Here is a 17377-nt window from a genome sequence, read left to right as displayed (position 1 = left end):
CCGGTGTGTGCGTGTGTGTGTGTGTGTGTGTGTGTGTGTGTGTGTGTGTGTGTGTGTGTGTGTGTGTGTGTGTGTGTTTGTGTGTGTGTGTGTGTGTGTGTGTGTGTTGCACTGAAATGAAGGCCAACAAGCTGACTGCTGCTTTAATGACAGCAACTAGCTGGAAGTGATTAACTTGGGTTTTTAAAATTGTTTCATTTTTTTCGTGTGTGCGAGGACCTAGCAGAAGAACTGTTAAGGATCAGAATCATGATTTCAAAACGAGGCTAAAAAAAAAAAACAACAACAAGTCTGCACAAGTATTCAGGAACGCATGACATTGGAATGATTTTGGGAACATGCTATCGATTTTTATAACAAACCAACGCGAGGAGATCTCGCAATGTAATCCGGGTTTTTCTTTGGAAAGGAGCGGTCGCTCCTTCGGACGCATGCGATTTGCACACAATACAGAGAAGGAAAAAAAAAAGGTGCCTCGGTACCTCCGACCTTGTCGATCAACTTCGAGCTCTTGTTTTGAAAACTCAGCATGCTTGTAAGTGCTGGAGCGGGCGCGCACTTTTGTCTCTTGTTTACCTTGTCATCTCCCATCATTCCTACGATCGCTACTCACAAGAAGTGAGAGGAATATTTTACCTTGAGGTGAAATTTCAGGATGCACAAGAACCTTTACATGTGAATTACATTTCAATCTCGAAACGTTTGAATGTCCAGCTCGAGAAAAACAAATGAAGTTAACGTGTAAAGGTTTTCTTGCATTTTTTTGTTCAACCCAAAATTTCACCTGAAAGCCTAATAGCCCACCCACATTTTTCTTTGTGAATAGTGTAAGTCAGTGTTTTAGTTCAGGGGTATTGTTTATTTGTATGGGAACTGCTGCTGTTTAATTCCTCTCCTTTTTTTTCTCTGAGCACACTGTTCTTATTCTTTTATTTTTATTTTATTATCCTCTCCTGTCCTGCGTTGGACAGTCTGATGTAATCAGACACAAGGGGGACCGGGGAGAGCGGACTTGTTCTTCCGCACGGACACGCCGTCACACACATGCGCGCACAGATCGAGCGTCACATCATCTTTTTCTTTTTTTGTCAAGAATGCCCGTTCACGTGTCCACGGGTGCTGCCTGTCAAACGTCACAGTGTCGTTTCACGAACTGACTCTGCTGCAAGATCTGAGATTCCCGTTAAAAGCCGCACAGACACAGTGCAAATCCAAGCATGGGCAGTGAATAGAGGAAGTGGACACACCAGTGGTGAAAAAAATACAAAGAAAGTTCTTCCCTCATTCAAAAAAATTTTGGTAAACATTCAATGTGTATTTTCCACGAAAAGCTGGAGGAAATGGACTGGTTTTAAGCCTTCATTTGAACCACTAACCCTGTTTTGAATGTCTGATTTACAATTTGAATACTGTATTTTCCTCCAGACATTTTCTATTTTACCAGGTTGTTTCGTCCACTTTTTTGTAATTATTACAAAGTAATTTATCGTGTTGTCATTTACAAAAAAAAAAAAAAATTGTAACAAACAGATTTTAATTGTGTTCACTTTCTCTATCCACCGTCTGGATGCAACCACCATGTCACCTCATCCTTTTCTCAAGTGGACGAACCGTGTTATGTTTTTCATTCTGTGGCTGGCACGTTGTCAGCATGTCAGGCTGCTGTGTTGGAAATCAGTGAGGCATTTTGTGGCAGGGTTTTTTTTTTTCTTTTTGTTTTGTGCATGTTATTGTTCAACTAGTTTAGTCAAACACAGTTAACTCATCCTTTGAGGAATTGGCCCAGGAAGTGACATAACTACTTGAAATGATCAAAACAAGCGGATTCCGGGATTTTTTGAGGGGGGGGGGGGTAGATATGATAGTCACACTCAGTCAAGTCACACGAAAGACAATGTGAAAATACAAAAATGGTTATGGAATTCCATTTTGGATGGAGTTGGAGATACTTCAAGCATGTCCATTTTGATCGTGATATGTGGCACAAGTAAAATAATAAAAATAAATGGATGTCGGGAAGGAAAAGACGAATGCATCGGTACCCGAGCAGCGGTGATTTTTCTCTTTTGTTGGACTGCAACTGAAATGAAATGAAAGCTTTTGATTGTGCCAAAATGTCCACTCGTAATGTCTAATCATGAGTTGGGAAGGCTGCATGTCAGGCTGAAAGCCCTGCAAGGTCTTTTGTTGTTTTACTATTAAAAAAATAATAATAATTGCACTGTAATTTATTAGTTTTTTTCAAAACTCTTTAGTTAGATCAAACTAGAAAAGGGAAGGGTGAATTAGGGGTATTTTTGAGACCTTCTTTTGATGTTGGATGAAACATTGTATTTTAATCATTCATTTTTGGACAGACTGATACACAGCCCTGTAAAACTTAATTGTCCACAATTCAACCACTTGCTCTTTTAGAGAATATTGGGATTTTTGTTTTTTTTTTTTTTGGTTTATCCCCTAAAAATAAAAAGGTGTCCAGTAAGAAAAAATATGAAATGTCTGAGTTATTTCGTGATTTGTCTTTCAAAGATCATTATTTGGGCGCACCAGTGGAAAAAATATGAAATGTCTGAGTTATTTCGTGATTTATTTGTTTTGCAAAGATCATTATTTGGGCGTACCAGTAACCAGTTAATTGTGATGAAAGTGTGGCAGCCGTTTAAAGCAGATACTTTGAATCCATTACAATGTCTTAAAACACTAATTGGAATACTAAATGCTCAATGTAAAAACTGTCAAGATCACTTGATGTCCAAAAAACAACATTTGTACAGATGTTAATTATTTCCTCTCCACAGGAGAAGCCTTACGTTGCTTGATGTTGGAGAACTGCAATAATTCAAAATGTATGTCGACATCTCAACATGCCCACTCCAACCTCTGAAAATATTCAACAATTGCAACAATATTTGGATTTGATAGACAAGTTTTCTCAGGTCACTTGATGTCAGAGAACTAACAACAATCAATATTCATCCAAAATGTATGCAGACAATGTTTATGTCCACTTCATTATGTACAATGACTTCCACGGTATTTTGGACATTATGAACGTTTTCCTCTTCATAGGCATCCATAAAATCCAAAGTATTTGGCTGATTGTTCTGGTATTTTCAAAGGTTGGAGTTGGCATCAGTAGTGATGTCCACTTATATTTTGGTGACAATTACTTGCAGTTTTCAGTCACAAAGCAATGATATGCTTAAGCATCATAGACCGGCTTGACATTCTAATTACAAATCCTCTCTTTAAATCCCGAAGCATAAATCTATTTTGAAACCCTCTATATTTTCTTTTTGTATCTATTGACTTTATTCATCCGCATTTAAAACTTGAAAAAAACAGATACAGTAATTAGCCACTTGTAAAGAATATGGAGAATTCTTTTGGTTTATCGCTTCAAATAAAAAGCTGTCAAGTCAGTAGAAAAAAAAAAATAACCAAGCAAAAAACATTATACATTAACATTTTTTTAATCACTTTTTTTTTGCAAAGATCATTATTCAGGTTCCACCAATGTTCAATAAATTAACTGTCATGAAAGTGTGTCTTTTGATTTGGGGAAGAAGAACAAGTCATGCAGTAAAAACACACACACAAAATAACCTGCAGCTCACAGTTGAAAAAAAAATGTTATTCTGAAGATTTTGCTTATCACCAGGCACCTGTTCACCCCCTCCCCGCTTTCTGTGGCTGTGTCCACTTAAGTGACACAACGTGCACACTTACACGTTTGCCACAATCAGCAAAAGTTCATGGTAACGCACAGTGATAACAAAGAAAAAAGTAATTTATCAAGTTGCAGATGCACTCTTACACACAAAGATGTGATTAGACAAGAAAATGGACTTGTGCATTTTGCCTTTGGCTCCATTCAAACACGGGACATTGGGAAGGTCAGAATAAGAAACATTAAGCCACATACACACAATTTGAATCACTTTTAAGGGGTTGATTTTGACTAAGCTCTACTGTATCTTTTTTGTCTTTTAAGGGGGACAAACTGTAGTGGATATCTTAACATGAAACAGTTACTTACATACTACTTCACATTAACTTAATTGGTGAACAGTATTTCTGTTGGGTTTGTGTTTTTAACATACCGCTCATTTTGAATCAAGATTAGAGATTTCGCTGGTGGCAACTCATTAGTGTGAACTTTTGGGTACTTTTCCATCGTTGACATTTTCCCCGTACTGGTCATTGAGCACACCATGTGGGCAAATACTGTACTTGGAATGAATTGGATGGATTCAAAAACATCCAACCTATTTCAGGTAGTTTCACTCAAAGGACTGCTTGTTTTTTTAAAGAAGTGCCAAACAATTAAACGCAGTAAGACAGATTTGTGTCCCTCCAGCTGCCAGTGACATCAGTGCATTGGTGAAGACAAGAGTTGAGGTGGGGAGGGAGGGGGAGTGTCAAACTACTTCTGGCAGCATGCAGATTTCAAGATGGCGGCGAGGACAGGAAGGCGTGTCGCAGAGGATGATGGGAATGACTTGGGGCGGCTTTGAAAAGCACCCTGAGTGGATGTCGAAAACAGGAAACAGAAAGTTTGTGGGGTGGGAATGTGTTACTGTTGTCTTTAATGGGCCTTCACTTTGGGCTGGGTGACTCTCCGCGCAATGCTGTATAACATTCCAAAGTTCTGTAGGGGCGGGGGAAAAAAACAAAAAACATTTGAGCACAAATCTTTATCACTCACTGATTTTAAGAGATTCCAATATGGACGTGGCTTACTTGGATGGCAAAATACATGGCGCCCAGGTAGGCAGCAATGCAGACAGCCAGCAGCAGGTCAAAGATGGCGGGCTTGACTCTAGTCAGGAGGACAGTTGAAAACAAACCGTGTAAGTATGGAACAATATTAGTGTGAGTGGAAAGTAAACTGAACAATACAATAAGATTTCTCTGTATTTGGGGGATGAAGTCATTTCATCGTTTTGTAGTCGGTCTGGTGTCAGTGACACAACCCCAGCGGGATGATGATCACCTGTAAGCATTCATGGTCTGCTTGAGCTGGTCGTAGAAGACAAACTCTGGATCCCTGCGAGAAGCACAAATGCAAAACTGTCATATTTACAATCAAATACAGTTCATTGCACACGTGGCTCTCAAAGAATTTGATTATTGTAGAAAAGTTCTTTCACTTCGGTAGTTCAAAATATGAAACTCATAGGTTCCAAGAACAACCAGCAAACATTTTTTTTTTCTTCGGAAGACTCATTTCTACATTAAAACTAGTCTTAGCGTTGCCTATTTAATATTCAGACTTCTTGATATGGTGAATTTGGAGTTTTCATTATAAGCTGCAATCATCAAAATGACATCTTTCTCTCTGTATAGTGAATCTATATGACTTTCATTTTGAATTAACCACTGAATTAAAAATTTCCATAAATATGATTGCAGAACTGCAGAGAGTCGGGTGTCTTTATCTGTATGATTTAAAAAAAAAAAACACTATTAGAATGTATGTAAACTGAAACTGCAGCTCAAACAAAACGAGAAAAATATTGGTGGTTATACTCAAACCTGCAATGAAAAAACCCTAGTATCAATGCACTTCCGTTAACTAATTGAGACATATTTTGGGTTCGTGTATCCTATTACTTGAAGGAAATGCGTTATTTCGCAGAAAGCAGGTGGTGGTCTTTACCGCTTGTCTGCTTTGATGTAATGTTTCTTGACATCCTTGAGGTAGCGGCCCACGTGGTACTCTAAAGTGGACACCACGCTGCTGTCCTTGTCCACCAGCTGGGCGGCCCGCGGCTGAGCCGAGAGCCAGTCCACCATGGCGGACAGGTGCTCCTCTTGTACCTGCTGGACGGAAGCACACATCATATACATCTCAACTCCAATTGTCATGTATGCAACGTAAAGATCATTAAAAAAAAAAATACACGTCAACCTAGCATCACTTAGGGGATAGCGTGGAGAGTCGCTGACGTGCTCACCATTTGTTCAGTGAAGATGTGCAGGTCGCCGGAGGCTCCCTGAGAGGACAAATGAAGTCACCGGTGACTTGACAGGCTATAAACAAATTCAAACTTGCAACAGGTGCGCCTCCATTCGCGCAGTCTCACCTTTTCTGTGAGGTTGTAGATGACTCGGGCTAGAGCCTCTGCCACCACCTTTGTGTTCCTGCTCAGCTTCTCAATGTCTACATGTGGCCTGGAACACACAATAAACACACAGTAAGGCCGTGTCCACAATGTGAGAGGAAAAAAAAATGGAGGCAATGAGCAAATATGAAGTACAGGGGGGCGATTTATGAGGTTCTCGACATCACGCTGTGACATTGTTTGCATAGCTACGTAAGAATACATCGTCACATGCCTCGGTCACTGCCATTTTTGATTTTTTTTAACACCATAGCCTACAAGTGTTTTCATACAGATATTTACTGTAATTATAACTTTACTACGGTGCTAGAATAGTTCAGTGACCAACTACAGCACCTTCTGACTTTGGGTTATGTCGCCACTGGTGTGGTTTTTACTATAACAAACAGTGCGCCTCAAATATAATCCACATTTTTTTTCAACAGAAAACAAAATATGATTATCTTTTAATTTTCATGAGACCTCACTGGCTTGTCTTTACCACAACACACCGCCAACCGTGCAGAGATGGCACCTATAAAGTGACCTGTTAGTGAGTGACGAGGCGTACAACAAAATAAAATACAAGGCGCATCATTCAAGTTCCAGGATTGACAACATTAGGATCTGTATTTTTTATATCTATTTCCAGGTGAAAAATTACATGCAATGAATTAGTTTCCACAGAGGCGTAAGACAATGTGGTCACGTGACAGAAGAAAGCACACACTGTACCTTGTTTTTCTTGTGATTGTCTCATATTTAAGTCCTAGAAATATTTGCCATTCAAATATTTACTGTAATTGTGTGTAATTAACTACTGCAGTTGCCAAGGTTACTTTTAGACCGCAGGACGATATAACAGGAATGCAGTACTCTACTTTAGTCACAACTAGGCTTGAAAAAAAAATGCAACATAAAATTCACCAATTCAAAATAAAGAATTCAATTATGAAATGGTTTGTGAGGAGGAGAGAGCACAGCAACTGAAAAGATGAGGACAAATTGTATATTCTGTTGTATATTCAGGATTTTAGCCATGATGCAAATGTCAATATTATGGTTATCCTGTAAGCCGAACAGGCCTCGTGCAGTTGTGAACCCACCCAGCAGGGGGCTCTCCTGCTCCGTAGCGAGGGGAGGAAGACACTGACCGCACGTCCATGATGCTGGAGCGCTGAGCCAGGCGGTGCGAGGGCAGGTGCGAGAGCGTGAAGGCCGGCAGGCGGCGGATCCCGAAGCGCTCGTGTTCCCACGCCAGCATGTCGTCAGCCAGGTTGATTTTCTTGTGGACCATGGAGAACTTCATCCCGGGGTATTGGCTGGCCGCCACCTGGCAGGAGAGGCGGGTCACCAAAATATTAGGAACACCTCTCGGTATGATGCAGTGTACTTGTTGGCTACTAAAATAATAGGAGAGTAAACACGTGACTGTCAACGTGCATTGGCACTTTCATTCAAGCCAGGACAACAGGGTGAGACGTCTTACCGTCTCCAGCTCCTTGAGCAAAGCATATTGAGGAGTTCCCTCTTTTGGAGGTTTGGATACGTGCAGGTGGAGAGCGTCTCCGTTGCCCAAAGTGTCAAGACACAGCACGAAGGCAACATTATCCTGGAGAAGACTAGAATCTACAGAGATAAAATAGAAATTTGAGGTGGGATCGGATGGATGGCTGCATAAGATAAGAAGATTAGACCTGAGGAAGAGTTGATGGAGGTGTGTACCTGTGTGGTCCAGATTGTCTTCTAGCCAGCGTTTGGTGCCCTGATAGTTGAACTTCCCCCCACCAGAAACAAAGAACAGCAGGTTGTATCTGAACACAAAAGAACATTTCACAATGAAAAGTTATTTTATGAAGCAATTCCATGGCACGCTTGACAGTAAATTACTGAGCAATGTGAATTGGCATCCACTTTCTCCTTCAGCTGTATCTTCCACCCTTTATTCTTTTTGCATTGTGCTACAAAGTTTATACGATTACTTTTTTTTGTTCAATAATGTGCGCTCCAGTTCTTTTGCTCGCTTGAAAGCTGGGTGGCTTCAAACAAAAGGTACTCTGTCCTAAATTGTTCAATACATGTAGATGCAAACTCGATGACATAAAAGCACGACTATTGAACTTTTGTCACATGTTCAAATCAGAAACCCAAATGTCTAAATTGAGTTGGATTCAAGCTGTGATGTTTCACATCAGAATAGAATCCACTTGGGAGCAAAAAAGCAATTTTTTTTACTTGAACCATGCAGTGTAAATCCAGCCTGATAGATTGTATAGCATATCTTCGGCCACACAGCATATTTGCCAAAGTCAGTTCTCAATATTTTGGGAAAACAAGACAAAAATAATGTTTAGAACACACACTGAACTAAGGTATACTACTCAGGCAAAATATCAGCTACACTGCCTGGGAGGTAAGAAGATATTTTTATTTAGGTTCATTTAAAACTGTACTGCACCCTACTCCTCAAAATAGGGGCTAAAGGTCAGCAAAATATTTTAGAAAGTACGAGAAATATAAGAAGTCTTTTGTGCCGGATTGTGCAAGTGGACGTAATTAAGTGTGTTTTGTGTATACTTAATCTGTTTAAATGTATGCTCACCCAGCATGTGTCCTCTTGTAGGTGTACAGTTTCGAGAAGAGACGGGCCAGCTCCAGTAACATGGAAACTCCGCTTCCATTTGAATCGGCGCCATATGACAGCCACTGCACATGGCATACAAATAGATGTGTTCGAGTACTATCCGACTACAATCTTACATATTTTCCAAAATGGTTGACATACCGGAGCAACTCCAAAGGAGTCGTAATGAGCCACCACCACGATTGTCGGTAGGTCCTCTCCTCCGACACCAGTCAAGCGGCCCTGATAAATAATAACACGTTATTAACTGGTGAGCGATTAAGAAACAAGGCAGACTACTGTCAGTTCAGTTACTCACTTCCAGACTGGTGATGGCCCAGTCACTCATCGCTTTGCTCTGAGCACCACTGGTGACCATTTGGAAGCCATTGGCTGTGGCCGTATGCAGCAATACTACAGAATGACAACAGCGGCAAGAAAAAGGACTTCTTCATATACTGAACGGACTGTAGCGTTATTCTTATTATTTTTTTTTATCATCACGAGGAGAGTCATGCCAACATGACATGTCTCTGTCAACGCAAAAATGCTCAAGGGCTGTGCAGATTAGAAAAAAAACAAAACTTGACTGTGAGTGTTTATACCTTCAGCTGCAGACAAGGCTCCCTGGGAGGAGGAGGAGGTCAGGGTTTGCGTGTAAATGGACAGCAGTTCGTCATCCTCCATGGCAAAGTAGACGGGGACGATGGTCTCTGTGGACAACATCTCCGGCTCGAGCTCCATGAATTGCTACCACCAAAACACAAGCACATGAGCATAAAAAAAAAACAAAAAATGATGACACATGATAACTAGCAAGAGAGCCAATTAAACATACTCGAAGTGAGGTCTTAATTAGTCACAACCAATGTATCATTCTTTACTGTGACAAACTGGAATGACTGAAGAAAGAACACAGTGAATCCTTTGTCAAATGCTTCAGAGTGGAGAAAAAACAAAAAAACACCTCCAAACAGAGCAGTCAGAAGATTACACGAGCAGTGCTGTGAAAAGCTCTTAAACTCCATAATCTAAAAGCAAACCACAATGAGCCGGTTTGCCTTTCCACATCCCATTAAAGATGCCAATTTTTTCATCTTTTTATGTATTGCTCGTCTGTATAAACATCACTGACACTGAATCGGGGAATTAAGTCAACTTATTTAAAATTCAGCCTAATTTTCTGATTGTGGGATGCTTTTTCACTGTGTGAAAACAACACAGTTGTTCCCCCCTTCGCTGGGTTCTATATAAAAGGCACAGAAGGATCAGGGATCTCTGTGTAAATGAGGCTGTTGACTGAAGCTAAGAAGTGAAGATGGAAGGGGGAAAAATATTTGCAAAACTGCTAAGAGCTGGGAGTCGAAGGAAAATTGAGAAGTGAAACCAATGGATCACAGCGGTGTCTATGTTGCAATATGCCTCAAAATATTCCCGTACCAACCTGTGCTTTTCTTCAAATGTATAGCAGTCCTGTTGTTTTGATAAAGTAATGTAACACAACATGTATAAAATAAGTGAGCACCTGCACTATGTCCTGAGGCATAGAAGACATGTTTTGAGGCAGGATGATGACCACAGCCCCTGCCGACTGGCGCAAGGCTTTCTGATATTTGTCATAGGAGAAGTCCACTAGTCGCATGATGACACAGCGGCGACTTAGCACCTCCGCCTCCACAGTACGAGCTTCGGTGTTCAGGATGGCATTTCTGGTACCTGAGGAATAGCACAGACAAGTTTACTTGTAACAGTCCAGTCTTAGATGACAGCAGCAGGATAAACTAGTGTCTGCATCACAGTTTGGAGGTTCAGAGTTCACATCTCAGCTCCTGCTTTCCTGTGTGGAGTTTGTGTTCTCCCGTGGCTTTGTGGGTTTTCTTACAGTTCTCCGGTTTCCTTCCACATTGACATAATCGAAGACTCCACTGTAACTCCGTTGAGTTTGAATGTCTGTTTATCAGGTGTATGAGCCAATCCAAGGTGCACTACACCTCGTGTCTAAAGTCAGCAGACCCTAATGAGGACCAGTTCCACATTCTCATCCCTCTATCTTCCATAGCGCTTGTCTAGTGCTTGATATAAAACACAGAAGCACAGGCGAGAACATGCAAACTCTACACAGAAAAAGTCATATTTGAGAGTCAAACCTTTAACCTTCTAACTGTGAGGCAGACGTGCCAACCAATTGTCCACCATGCTGCCAATTCCAAATATACATTCAATGTAAATAATGAAGAGGCTTTTATTTTATTGTTTATATTGATTGGTTACGTGGAAGGCAGATTCTATCAAATCAAGTCAATCATTTTTTAAACGTTGCTACCAACTAGCCCATTAGCATCGCGAGCTGCATTAGCTACAAGCTAACTCATGTGAACCCACTGCATGCCGTCACTTTAAAGCTAAATTGATACGAGACCGAACGTTAGCTAAAGGCGACATTTAGCTCCAAGATGGTGTACTTTTCGTATCGGAAAAAGTACGAGATTTCAAGGAGGTAACTGAGCATGAAGCGTATTGCGGCACATACCGTAAGGCTGTCCCTGCAGGTCATATTGCTGCATGCGATAAACCGTGAATTCATGTGCAGCTTCGGCCGGGAGTGGTGACACCAGGATGAGCACCGCCGGGATAAAAACGATGAAGGTGAGGGGGAAGGAAGATTTAAACATGTTGTCGAACACTTCACTCGCCTCCTCGAACATTTTGCCGACTGCAGTCGGATAACAGATGAGAATGAATTATAATTGCCGTCCCTGCTTGTGGTCTGACAGCTCGCGACGTAACCAGTCATTCGGTGTGTAGGACAATTTTGATCAGGCAAAGAGGTCGATACTTTAATTTATGTCCCAATTTAAAGATTTTATAATATTTTCGTATACGTAAATATTATAACAAAATATAAATACACATACAACAATAATGCTGATTTATTACACATTGAAGTGTGAAAAAGCATAATACGATCAATGGTCCTTCAGGCATATCAAGAACAGCCCGACTGCCCGTGCTGTTACTATACATCTTCACTTGGGGGCGCTAGGGCACCGCAATAACGACAGTGAGTGACAGGAGCTGGAGCAGGTAAGTGACCATCTGCAGCTGCTTGTGAGTGATCTCAATCAAGTTCAAGTTAAAGTTTTGACTGTTTGTCCAGTTTAATAAACAGCGGGAAGTAATTCGAATAAGAAAAAGACGAGAGGGTGAGTGCAAGCTGTAATTGTTGCAATTGTAAGCAAATTACACAGACAAAAAATACGAACTGGCTCTTAACGTAAAGAGTGTCCATTTACTCCTACATTCGAGGGAAAGTGGGAATTAGCCCTGAAAACGCAATACAGAGGTCCCCTGCACCCCGACTACGGTCTGTAGCCTCGAACTGGAACAACTAACAACTTCTCTCCAAGTGATGTTATCTCTGAACCAATGATTAAACACTGTACTGTAGCTGCAAAAACAAATGAATAAATAATGTAGTTGACAGCATTATTTTTATTCAGACAAATACGTCTCTAGCAATAGAAAATTCCATTGGGAGGTCATCTGTTCATTCCAAGGTCTTGTGTTTTGGGCCATCCAGTACAGTACTCTTCCATTTGTTTTAACCAGACTACAGAGACAGGCTGTTTTGTACAAGTAATGTTGCAATGTTATTGTTTGTGGAACTGTGAGAACACAGAAACAAGGAAATTTCCACATGTGTACGGTCATATTCTTGCTGATGTTGCCAGTTTGGCCTGCTGGTGCATTAAATGTCAGATATAATTTATCTGTGTACGAAGAATCCTCTTTTATTCCCTGCAAAATAAAACAAATTCTCTGATTGCCTCCTGGCCTTAAGAGCAGAGATGTCAGTTTATCCAATCAAATGAAATCACTTCATGGTATTTGTTGGGAGAAAAGTAGAAACCGACGGTGATACATGCCGCTTGGTGCACAGAGAGTGCAGACAATCTGGCTTGTTCTTGATCACAGTTCATGGGAACACTAAAGTGAATTTGTTCGTGACCTGATGAGACCTTCCCATGTAATAGCCTCATAAGAAAGTCATAAAAGTCAAATGCCCGAGTCCTGGTTGGGAAGAGCTGAGAATCACATTTTCTCCTTCTCCGTCGTTCTGTCTGTCCTCAGGCTGCTCTGCTAAGTGGAAGATGAATGCTGATATGCTGTCCTGCCATCCCACTTAATGGAGCTTGGCGTCATGGTCTCCTGTTGTATGAGTAATCCATTCAGGTTGGTGAGAGGTGTGGTGGAAAACAAAGCACAAAACCAGTTTAATGGGGCACGTTGAAACCGTCGATTGTAACAATTCCGCAAAATTGAGGAATGCTTCTCAGCATAAAGACAAGTACAGACACCCTTCAGCAGAGGAAATATCAGTAGCTACAGCACTACTACTACTACTGCTAATAATGATAATAACAATTCCTTGTGAGAATGGGACGGGGCAGCACAGTTGACCAGTAGTTATCATATCTGATTCAGAGTTATGTGTTTCAGAATTCAAATCTCTTTTTTTTTTCTCTCCAAAAAACACACATGGTAGGTTCACCCAAAAGTCTCCACAGGTGTGAATGGTTGTTTGTCTTAATGTTCCTCACCATTGACTGTTGACCACTGTTGCACCCCGCCTCTCGGCCAAAGTCAGGTGGGATAGCTTCCAGCTCACCCGTGACCCCTAATTAGGACAAGCGTCAAAGAAAATGAATGGATCGATGGACACTATCCATTCAGTGACAACGGTTGTCTTCCATGTTATCATGCTCCGACTCTGTTTGATGCAGCCTGCAGACTTACTGTTTTGTTGTGTGTGAGCAGCCAATGCGTTTTTGCATGCAGGCTGCCCATATTTATCCTTTAATTGATGTCCATCTATCCATCCATTTATCCATTTTCTAATCAGTCTATCCTCACGAGGCTTGCTGGAACCTATCCCAACCCTGAACTGGTTGCCAACCAATCGCAGGGCACACATAGACAAACAACCCTTCGCGGTCACACTCACACCTAGGGACAATTTATAGTGGTCCATTAACCTTGCATGTTTTTTGTGGAATGTGGGAGGAAACTAGAGGACCCGGAGAAAACCCACGCAGGCTGGAATCGAACTCTCCACCTCTGCACGGTGAGGCAGACGTGCTAACCCGTTGTCCACTGTGCCGTCTAATTGTTGAACAGTAGTATGAAATCAGGTTTTGTTAAACGATGGGTGTGTGCACTGAAAATTGCATAAGAATTAGGGACTGGAATGTACCGGCCCTTCTGCAGTCATCCCCATTTTCCCAATCGCCACCACGCTCCATTTCCAACTGACCCGCAACCTCAATCAAGGCACACACCATAGAAAATGGATGGGAGATTTTTTTTTTGATTGTCACAGAATGTATAGAGAGTAGAGTCATGGCTTTTGGTGCGCACTACAGTGACACACAATGCCTAAGCTGTTCACTGTCTTCCTCATTTCTTTCTGGGAACGTTACCCCATTGCCCCTGAACCCATAGATGACAGAAACACATCCTCTGTGTGTCCACACAAAAGAGTGAGTCAGTGTGTGCATGGGTAAATGCTGCGGATTAACAAGGAATTAGCGACCTGGCGGAAAGCAATTTTGTGTTTCAGTATCACCACTCCTTTTTTTTTTTTTTTAGTCTCTCCTTAAATTCTCTAAAGATGTTGTCATTTGATCACCACTCTGGCACGTTGCTAAAACCCATCATCAAGTCACGCAATCCTGAAGATGGAAGAAGCAATACATTCTCACACCATTTAATCCCCTTGTTGATGAGCAGATAGCTGCAAAAAAATCTTTCTTCATCGATAAATGTGTGACACAAGTGTCACTAGTGAGCCAGTCAGATTTTCTTGCCACAATTGAAGACAACCACAATGCATCCCACGCCGCAGCTAGTGTGGAAATTGTTAAATTACATAATCGATTTCATCAACAATTTCATCAATTCTTGTCAGAAATGTCTCATAATAGAAGCATAGGTGATAAAAGTTTTAGCCCATGTTGACATCTCAACATCTGGTAATTTTTATTCGACAAGACATATAGGTGACACTCTACATTGTCCCTCGATGTGAATGTGAGCACGGATGGTTGTTCATCTATGTGTGCCCTGCGATTGTCTGGCAACCAGTTCAGGGTGTACCCCGGCGACTGCCTGAAGACAGCTGGGATAGGCTCAAGCACACCCCGCAATCCTTGTGCGGAATAGCGATCTGAAATTGGATGGATAGATGGACATATAGGTTTGAAAAAAAGCAGTAATCAATGTTGATACTGATCAGTGGAATTATGGAAACTTATTGCAATATGTATACAGATGTCAAGATTAAGGTTTAAAGCCATCGATACTGGCCATTAAACTCTTATTTTATGTGGCAAAAGGGATGTGACATTTATATCCCCCTATCCCCGCACGCACGCACGCACGCACACACACACACACACACACACACACACACAAATCAATCAAAATGATTGATTTGGATATGTCCCTATAAATAGAAAAATCACATTTTCCTGAATTGTGATTTCCAGACATAACCTAATAATGATGGATGTTTGTGGTGAGACAATGACCGCTTCTCATGTATAGAAATATCTCTTCTTCATGTCGTCTTTTTACTTATATGTGTCCTGGGGCCCTCTAGACTCTAGAGTCTAGAGGGTCCTGCTTTATGCAAAGCAGCCAATTGATATCGCGATTCATTTCAGTATTGCCAGTGGAAATAAGACAAGGAGAAGAATAGAATATAGCATATGATAGGCCGAAAGGTGATCTTGCTGTGCCAGGCAACAGTCAGATAATGGATGGCAAAGTCTCTTTCGGAGCCAGTCCATCCATTAAGTTTTGTTAATATGCTCAGAGGAGGTTGGCATGCCTCATCTGCCTTCATATTCACTTCCAAAGACTTTCGCTTTTTACAACTAGTGCTTTTTCACATCTACCGCTATCTCTCTCCTCCCATTGTCTGTCTTAACTGCTATTACATTTCAGTGGCTCTCATTTCAGGACGTATTCATTTCTTACCTCTATTTCATTGCACAAGTAGCAGTACATACTGTATAGTCTTTGAAAACTATCTCAGGAGGATTTGTGCAAGACCAGCCGAAAGGGAACTTGCGAAAGATGCGCACACGTAATGACTGACTGTCAGGAGCGTGTTGTGAACTGTACATTTAGTGGGTGGAACATCGAGAAAATTCGTGAATGGGGACATATCCATACGTAAGTGTGTGTTTCGTACATCTGGAGCAATGGCATGACAGGAAGGCAAGAGTGAGGCTGCAGTGAAGCGGGTTTTTGTGATGTTGATCTATAGTGTAGTTACATATAGGGCCAGTAGGATAAGAAGTGCACTATCTGAAAAAAGGTAATGGGCAGAGTAGCTAAAAATTGAAGTCAAGCGAGTACTGCTACTCTAGAAGAATATGACTCAAGTAAAAGATATTTATAATCCTTTGATGGGTATTTGACAAATGGTGGAGCAACACATATAGACAGATCATATAACACTATTCTCAGATATATATATTCTTTATCCTTTATGAAGAACAAATATGATTGCAGCTCACTGAGGAGCTCAGCTGAAACTGCTGCATGGACTCTACATTACCATACAATCAGAAAAAAAACCCACCACTTTGTTTCTTCCATTTGTTTTTCATTTTAATGCCTTGTACCACTAAAGCTATTTTACCTGATGAATACAATGAACAAAACAAAATATAGCTGAGTCATAATAATTTGTTCTTTGTCCGATTTGACATGCTCAAGCTTAATTGTATTCACAGTCAACCATAGAAAATGGCAAGACAGCAGCTCTTATATTAAACTATTATGAGCTATTTTTGTTGTCATCATTATATTTGTCCAAACAAACACACATAAAAAAAAAAACCTCTAAAGAAACAAGGGTGGTCTAGTAGATTTTTCTGTGACTGCAGTATATCTGTATACCTGTATTATACCGCCCCCCTATGTGGCCAAGACCTGCACACCAAAAGCAGAAGCACAATGTCCATTGAACTGAAGTAAGAAATTGGCAAAATCTGTTAACATTTTTACATTCTGTCATGTCATTATTGTATGTTCTTATAAAGTACAATATTTACAATGCCATTTTAAACACATCACTAATATTTGTGTTGGTTGTTTTGGGGAGGTTGGAACGGATTAATGGCATTTCCATTCATATCCATGGGCAACGATGATTTGATATTGACCAAATAGAAGAAACAAAAAATCAAATACCTCAATGATTTTTCTTGCTCCTGACATAGCAATAGCACAACATGCAAAAATTTAAAATGAAGGTCTTTGCTTTGATACTTAAAGGTTCTAACCACAGCCTGAGCTCTTCGTCATCATTGCTTCACCCAGTACATGAACAAAGCTTCGGATTCTTTCATGTTTTTCCCCCCCTGACAATGGACATCTTATGCTCCCTTTGACCTTCTCCCTCTCACTGGCCCGAGTGATGTTGCTCTCTCTCTCTCACTCCCCTCCCCTCCAACTGAGCATGTAAATAAAGACAACACATTGCAGCAGGTTACAAGTATGCAGCGTGGGCTGCAGCGACTAATGTAATGAAGTTGGATTCATGGAAACGCAAGGCAATTAAAACTCCCACGAT

General features: G+C 41.0%; 1 protein-coding gene across 4 annotated transcripts; it reads right to left on the bottom strand.

Annotated features, from left to right (window-relative positions):
- Positions 1 to 3461: 3461 nt before the first annotated feature.
- Positions 3462 to 11548, bottom strand: ncln (nicalin). 4 transcript variants are annotated; one of them, XM_019871723.1, is made up of 15 exons: positions 11261 to 11548; positions 10256 to 10446; positions 9336 to 9480; positions 9050 to 9144; positions 8893 to 8973; positions 8710 to 8813; positions 7833 to 7921; positions 7597 to 7736; positions 7214 to 7440; positions 6090 to 6177; positions 5961 to 5999; positions 5663 to 5826; positions 4997 to 5050; positions 4744 to 4822; positions 3462 to 4651 (listed from the first exon to the last, which is right to left on the bottom strand). In XM_019871723.1, exons 1-15 carry the CDS (start codon positions 11433 to 11435, stop codon positions 4589 to 4591), a joined length of 1734 nt encoding a protein of 577 aa, XP_019727282.1. In that variant the 5' UTR covers positions 11436 to 11548; the 3' UTR covers positions 3462 to 4588. The 4 variants fall into 4 exon arrangements, with proteins under 4 accessions (XP_019727282.1, XP_019727283.1, XP_019727284.1 ...); XM_019871724.1 differs by having other exon boundaries at positions 5663 to 5823; XM_019871725.1 differs by having other exon boundaries at positions 7262 to 7440.
- Between the last annotated feature and the right edge of the window lie 5829 nt (positions 11549 to 17377).

Source organism: Hippocampus comes, unplaced genomic scaffold (assembly GCF_001891065.2).
Source record: "Hippocampus comes isolate QL1 unplaced genomic scaffold, H_comes_QL1_v1.1 scaffold182, whole genome shotgun sequence".
In the NCBI taxonomy this organism is placed as follows: Eukaryota; Metazoa; Chordata; class Actinopteri; order Syngnathiformes; family Syngnathidae; genus Hippocampus; species Hippocampus comes.
The sequence above is the reverse complement of the archived record's forward strand: the minus strand, read 5'-3'. Positions and strand labels throughout refer to the sequence as shown.